General features: G+C 44.5%; 1 protein-coding gene across 1 annotated transcript in view; it reads right to left on the bottom strand.

Moving 5' to 3' along the window:
• LOC113803285 (uncharacterized) overlaps nt 1-7500 on the bottom strand; it is a gene marked incomplete in the record, with an annotated part of 376089 nt that overhangs the window by 26339 nt on the left and 342250 nt on the right. Inside the window, 3 exon segments of the mRNA XM_070120624.1 lie at nt 1020-1250; nt 2078-2173; nt 2609-2675. Of these exon segments, the coding sequence (XP_069976725.1) occupies nt 1020-1250; nt 2078-2173; nt 2609-2675 (394 nt within the window).

Below are 7500 nucleotides of genomic sequence, written 5' to 3'. Positions count from 1 at the left end.
AGTAAATCTTGAAAACCAAAGACAAACACTTCACTGCATCGAAATATTTACAGTCTGGGTTGTGTGTTCAAAAGTATACCAAACTGTAGAGGTTTATTTGTTGAAATTAACCGATATCCACATTTTTAATCTTAAATACATCTCAATGTCCAAAAAATATATAAATATAAACTCAACAATGAGCAATGCATTATCTAGTCCAAGTCGACCAAACAAAACATACGTCTTGAAAAAGTAAATATCTCAATACATGGAATTATTAACAATAAACTTAAATACACTGCAATATGACGAAAGACAAAAAAAAGGGAAATCCATACATGGAGTGATAACTAATCAAATATAAATCATGTATCTATTTATCTACCTATCCATCATTTATCTAAACATGATGCATATTGTATGTATGTGTATACATGTGTTCACGCAACAGTATAATTCTAACTCATATCATAAATCAAAAATATGCCCTGCACAGCTAGGAAGAAAAGACATTCCCACCTCGACTAAGCTTAACTTGACCCACCAAACCCTCAACACGAGACCGAGATAACTTGAAGTCATTCTATTAGACCGAAACCTTTTTACAACATAATTTTTCTTATCTTATTATATCTCGCTTCTTTCCATAATCATAATTTCATCTTTTTCTATCTCACTTCTTTACCTAATCATTATCTATTTTTTTTTCTATCTCACTTCTTTACATAATCATCATCTTATCTTTTCATTATCTATCGCTTCTTTACATTTTCATGATTTTATTCTTTTTTGCTAATCTCTCGCTTCTTTACAATATCATATTTTTACTTATCTCTCGTTTTTCTACATTAACAATCTCATTCTCTTTCATTCATCTCTCGCTTCATCACAGTATCATCATCTTATTCTCTATTCTTTATCTCTCACTTCTTTAAATTATCATAATCCAATTATCTTTTATTACCTTTCGCTCCTCTACATAATTATTATTATCTTATTCCCTTTTATTCATCTGCAAAGTGTTCAAAGAGCCTTACCTCCGCTGCGACCGACGTCCCTGTACCGGCGTCGTCCTTGCTGCCGAGACTCGCCTTCTCGCTGATGCTTCGGAAGGGGTTGGCTGACGAGTTGGAGGAGCCCGATTCTGGCGTGGATGGTAGGACCGGCTCCTGCTCCACCACGTGCTCCTTCCTGGGACGGAGTACCTCCTCTTCCTCCTCCTCCGTGTAGAGTGACGGGGGCGGGGACAGGGGTATCACCTCTGGGTCCTGGGAACAAAAATATCCCAACTTCATAGAGGCTCTGACATCTTTCGGACACCGGTGTCTATGAATAACATTAATGTTTAGCTATCCTAGCTTATGTAATTTTCGCCTGTGGATTAATATCTCTTTTGGCATAAAATAAATAAAGTTTCGGCAAAATCACTTACAGAAAACCTTTGATTGATATTTTCTCAACAAAGCTCGGTGCGTTTTAAACTGGAAAGCTACATTGTATTTCTTTAAATGCCCAAGTTTTACCATACCATTTCTTAATCGCATCAAAAAATTATGAAATAATACTCTTCTGTGTTTTCCCTTTGCCATAAATCCATCCCGTGTCAGCGTCGCCACCCTATAATCTCAAACCATCAGAATTAACTACGTAAGGAAGTTACCGCTTCATGAAACCCACGAGAAAGCGAGATAATTGCGGACGGCAAGTTTGTACGTGGCGCCGTGTGCGATAAATTTTCGGTTCCTGCCATGACTGCGGCTAAAAGGGGCCTTTACCACGCACCAACGGGCCAAGCTTTAAACAATGGACAACACAGACCCATATTTCTGAACCTATATTATCTTTCTAGTTGCCTTTGCGGTAAACTACTCTTTTTGCATGAATTCCTTCCAAGAACACAAACATTACAATGTGATATAAAAGAACGCTAGTAAGCACAGGTCATCACTTCTTAAGGCTCCCTAAGATAGAACAGGATTATAAATTACATAATTTAAGACGAGAAGAGTTCTGAACTCATCCATATACATGCTTACACGTACACTTTCGAAATAAAAAAATAAATTTGGGGAAGGAAGCTAAAAAAAATACTCACGGAATGACTTCTCTTGGTGAGCTGCCGTAGCCGTGTCTGGGGAGAGCGTGGTATGGGAAGCTCTCTCTCATCGTCACTGTCACTGCTCCCGCCCTTCTGTGAACAAGACAAAAAGATGCGAAACTTGTTCACACGAAAGAATCACAAGCATCACCCCAGATCCCTCTCTTCATCAATAGGCAATACCTACTTGTCTACTTGCCACAGTAAGCAAGTCTATATATGCTTACACTGTGCATGTTAACTGCTTAAAAAGATATATCTAATAACAAATGGAGAAGTGAAGGTATATAAAAAGAAATATTCCAGTAAGTAAAACCTCCACACAAACACAATGTACCAAAACAAACCAACACGTCTACCTGTACAAAATGTAACAATGATGGGAGGAATTCCCCTGGCATCCATCCATGGTAATAGATGCATTATGAATATAGCACTGATCCGGAGTGTACGTGCGTGTGACAGGACAATGAAGCGAACGAGACACAAGTACAACAAATGATGCGAAACGTGGTAGAAACAACAGACCTGCGGGGAGATGGTGGCCAATCCCGTGCGTCGCAACTTCTCATCGCCGGAGCGCTTCGACGGGGGCCTGGGTAGGACAAAAAGAGCGTTAACATAATACTATGCAATCGTCAAAGGCAATCAGATATCACGGGTCTCTTCATCCCTTACGCTTAACTATCAGGCAAATAGCACCGCATAGTAATTAGGGTATTTCATGGAGTACAGATAATGGTTAAATTATAACATCTGAATAATCAATATACAAATAAAGTTATCTTAAGTGCATAACCGAAGACACTAAAATTGCGTTCAACCATAAAGAGGTACATTAAACAGAAGTTTTCAATGTTATCGAACAAGTTGTGTTGAGCTGAGGAAATTTTCGAAAGGAAAATGTCGATAAAATAGTGCCAGGAACAAGACAACAGTAACCAAATCAGAAAATAACGAACACAAAATCAAATACACAATTAAGTAAAGAAATTCAAGACTGTCGTGTTACCCCGACGTGCATATCTTACCTTCAGATCCTAGGTAAGCACTTAAGTAAATGTGGGAATAGGCTAATTAAAACAGTGGTTATACTGGAACGTGATATATTGCTAAACATCCTTCACATAATACAAGATAAGGTTGTAATATAAATGTAATTCCTCTAGATAAGAGGTCTCTCGCGTTCTTTATCATATTCTTTTTTGAAATATAAAAATCTACGAGCTTACAAGAAGAATAGTATCTTAAAAGATTTGTAGACAATATATCTAAACAGTGGAGTCGATATAGAAATAATGACCTCTGGAAAAGCACTTACAAATGACACAAGACACATACATGACCTCGGACGACATATCTACACCAACTCTCCTACACAGCTCAAGAACAAAGTTAGACTTGGAATGTGTAGAGTATTTTTTTAGCAGCGTGACGGAGCCAGTGCCGCCCGTGCCTTAATACAAACGGCTCGCTTTTTTCGTCCTCTTTTCCCCTGGCTCTTTTTTTCTTTAGAAGGTAGGTCATATTTATTTTACTGATGCCTATTGGCACACAATAATGGCCTACAATACAGAATTTTGGCCCAGTTATCGCTGACTGCAAAATCTTACAGGAGTTTAGGCATAGATTCATTAAGATCAACCATGTGTTGTTCCTGTGCAAGTAAGAAACGGAAAAGCGAACAAGAGAAATGATTACAGTATAGATCATGTTCTCTGAAATTCAAGAAACAGAATTAAGCAGTTGCCACACGATCAGAAATTATCGACTATATAGTATATGTATTCATGGAAGGCAAGGCTGGCTTACGATAGACTTGTGCGGAGTGGATGTTCTGATTACAAAATATTCCTCTTGGTGACGAAAAGTCATGCGGCTGAACATCCTAACTTAGACTACACCTAGCCAAGCACCAAGCTCCAGTACATACTCGAGAATCGAAAGTTCAATCACTTATTTCAATGTGACACTAGAGGCACTAGATTCTCACTGTAACACCACCCTTGAGTGTAACCCGGAACACACAACCACACATCCATTTCCTCATCTGTCGCAAAGAGCGCTACGACCTCCTCTTCATTCCTGAAGCGAGGGCTGGGGCACTGAGCTCTCTTCGCCGGACTCCTTGTCGGCTTGCGCACTCTGACACTCTGGCGATGCCGCAGGACTAGGGGTATCCACGGGGGTTCCGTTTCCACCATAGGGTGTAGGAGGCAGAGATGGCAGTGAGGGAGGAGCACCAGGGGTCAAGGGCTCCTGAGTAATATCTAAGCTGGCAGGGAAGAAGTACGTCTGCGACCAAATATCATCCACGGGGGAGTCGGGATCCTGGCGGATGCGGAGGGTGCACGGGAGTCCTGCGGCCTGTGCCGGCGAGTCCCCGCCTAAAAGCAGCATGCAAGGGGGGCCTTCGCTGGGCTCCAGCACCAGGGATGGGCGTGGGGTCAGAGAGGGTCGCGGCGTGTGGAAAGGCGTTCCACCCAACTGACCACTGTCGAGGCTCCACTCCCCGCTGATGTCGACGCGAGGATCCCCAGCAGGCGTATACTCAAGTGAGGGCCGGGGAGTGGACCAAGGAGAGCCCTCAGGTGGAGTGCGGTAAGCTGGAGAGCCGAGGGGAGAGGACTCTGCAGAAGAAAAGAGCGGAGAAGCAGCTCGAGAACGGGGCGTCCACCACAGCTTCGCAGGACCCGGGGGCAGCGTCAAGGAATCCCGTCGATGCAAGGGGTCGCCGATGTTTACATCCCCGTAAGCGTCTCTCTGCGAGGGTTCGGAACACGCCATGACGGAGCAAGCTACCGCGGATGATGGCGCCACCAGACTGTGGACGGTGGGCGTGACCGCACCCAGCTGGAGAGGACGGGAGTGAGAGAGGCTCCGGCCCGGGGTACCAGAGGCAACGTGCTGAGCAAGTGAGCCGTGAGACCACCTCTTGTGTTCCAGCAGCTCTTTTCTGGGATGCTCTTCTCCGATGCTCAGCAGCGGTCGGGTCTCACACTGCGCGCATTCGTCCATCTGTGTAAGGTCTTCGCTTGTAAGTGATTTCAATTGTGTGGTAAAAACATCGTCGGTCGGTTTCCACGTTCGGTTATTTTGAGCAGAATAACTATGTGTTATGCCATTTGTTCTTCTGAAACCGTTTTGGTCTAAGGCTGTTTCTGCCAAGATAACCTGGCCTGCGGTGTCAGGACTGGACTCGAAGGCAAGGTCCGTGACCTCAGTGAGCGAAGAAGCACTGACCCTCTGGCCCAGGTACAGCTCCCGGTGCTCGCTGCCTTCCTCCCTCAACAGCACCTCGGGTGGCCCGTGAACTTCGCGGAAGAAGCTGGATTCGAGGTCGGTGGTGGCGTTGATGTCCTCCAAGGAAGCCGTGAAAGGCGACGACGACGAGAACGGAGACACGGGGGACGCCAGAGCCAGCATCTGCGATGTTATGGACTGCGGGGACATCAGCAGCGGCGTGATGGCGAAAGGGGAGCCCGACCTGGCGCTGTTGCTCTCCTCGCTGTGCTCGGCTTCGTTCGAAGAAAGGAAATTGAGCGAAAGTTTGTTCTTGGGCGCCAGATACCTCTGCGGAGGAAGCCTCTCGTCGTCGCCAAGGGCCCCCGTTCCGCCGGGATCCTCGGCCGCCTCGTCGCCGTCCTTGCCCCGGGCCTCGAAGGCCAGGGGGGAGGGGGAGAGGGACGTGGGGGACATCGGGCCGGGCGACAGGTGCCCCGGAGGGATGGGGGAGCGGGAAGACAGGGAGGAAGTGCACGAGATGTCTTCTGCTTCCTCATGTAACACAGACAGTTTTCGGGTCATCCTTGCAGCGTGAAAGGACATACGAAAGTCATACAATGTACAGTGCACAAAAATGCATTAAGATGGTTAACGGAAGTTATAAATGAAAAACTCCTTAAAGGAGAATTCATTCGTAATATCTGTTACCACAAATCTATTCATGTTCATATCTCCATGACATGACCCAGAGGTTATCTAAAAATAATCAGTATATAACCAACAATCTAAAAAATAATCAGTATACCCGTATACCAACAATTTGTTGGATATAGTTTATACTCGCATGCAATATACACATGTTTTTTATCTATATCATAAATTGATTTATGGAGCTCAATCATAAAAATCAGTTTAGTCTCAAACAAGCGCAGTTGACATAAACAACAAATAATCCTTTACAGAACGTATAAACATCACAATCCCGACATTAACCATGTGGCCGCGCCACTTTCCGGCCGATCGCACGCGCACGCAGATCCGGGCGGCGGCTTCGAGCATCGCCAACAGACTCCTCTTGTGCCCAACATCCGCTTACACAGCATCCGCGGCAATACGCACTCTCTGACGGCCCGCCTTCGCAACGCATGCATAAACCTTCGAAACTGTTCACCAGCAGTAAGGTAAGCCCACCAGGGAAAAAATCTGCCAAACCTCCGCCGAAAGTTCCAAGATTCGAGACCGCAGTGCATGCAATTGAAAAATAAAATAAGGGACTTCCCCGTTACACCTGTATTACTTATAAACCCCGTGGCCTTACCATCCATTATGATCAGATCTTATCGTCGGGGCCTTAATAACTCCGTGGGCCTCACCCGTGTCCCTCTCCACGCAACACCTCATTAATTCCCCCCCGGTGACGAGGCAGGCCAGCACGAGACACACAGCACTCACAGCCTGCCCGGGAACCCACGCACTTTGTACACAACGCACGGTTTGCATTTACGCAAGCCGGATTTAGAAATGCGTCGAGTCGAGGCGGTGGACAGGCGCTTGTGATCTGATTTCTTGAGAGCGTTTGTTTTCAAGACGTGCCTGGGTTCGGGCGGTAAAAGTCCTAAGGTTTACAATATCATTTGTCAAATAGAGCATAAGTAGATAGAGTGTTGCCCAAACTGGGGTCTGCGTACCCCTGGGGGTACTCAACATAGATCATAGGGGTACGTGAACAAACAAGAAACACACACGCCTTATATCTCACATTAAGTATTTTTCAAGCATTTTGTTATTAAATATTTTTTTATTCGTGTATTAAAATCGAATTTATTGACCAACACTCATACAGTGCAGTTTTTTCATAATTATTATTTTATTTGCTTAGTTTGTTTAGCCATGGTGGACGAGGGAGGGGGTGTACGTAACAGTAGAAGGTATACATATATTATAAAACACTATAAAATCTTGCCATAGTTATCAGCTATCGGATAATGACGAAGACATGATGCAAAAACTGAGAATCATACTGCTAATTCGAACTCAACTTACAAATTACAAATTGCTTTAACTTTCTAAGTGTGTTTACCTGCGGTTAGCCAGCTGGCTCTTAACCTTCTGGCTCTTCTAAGAAGCGCAACACACGCATATTTTTATCGATATTATAGCATTCCCCGTTATGCTTACGTCAGTAACTTGGACAT

This window comes from Penaeus vannamei, chromosome 4 (genome assembly GCF_042767895.1).
Source record: "Penaeus vannamei isolate JL-2024 chromosome 4, ASM4276789v1, whole genome shotgun sequence".
Taxonomy (NCBI): Eukaryota; Metazoa; Arthropoda; class Malacostraca; order Decapoda; family Penaeidae; genus Penaeus; species Penaeus vannamei.
This window is presented reverse-complemented; position numbering and strand designations above follow the sequence as displayed.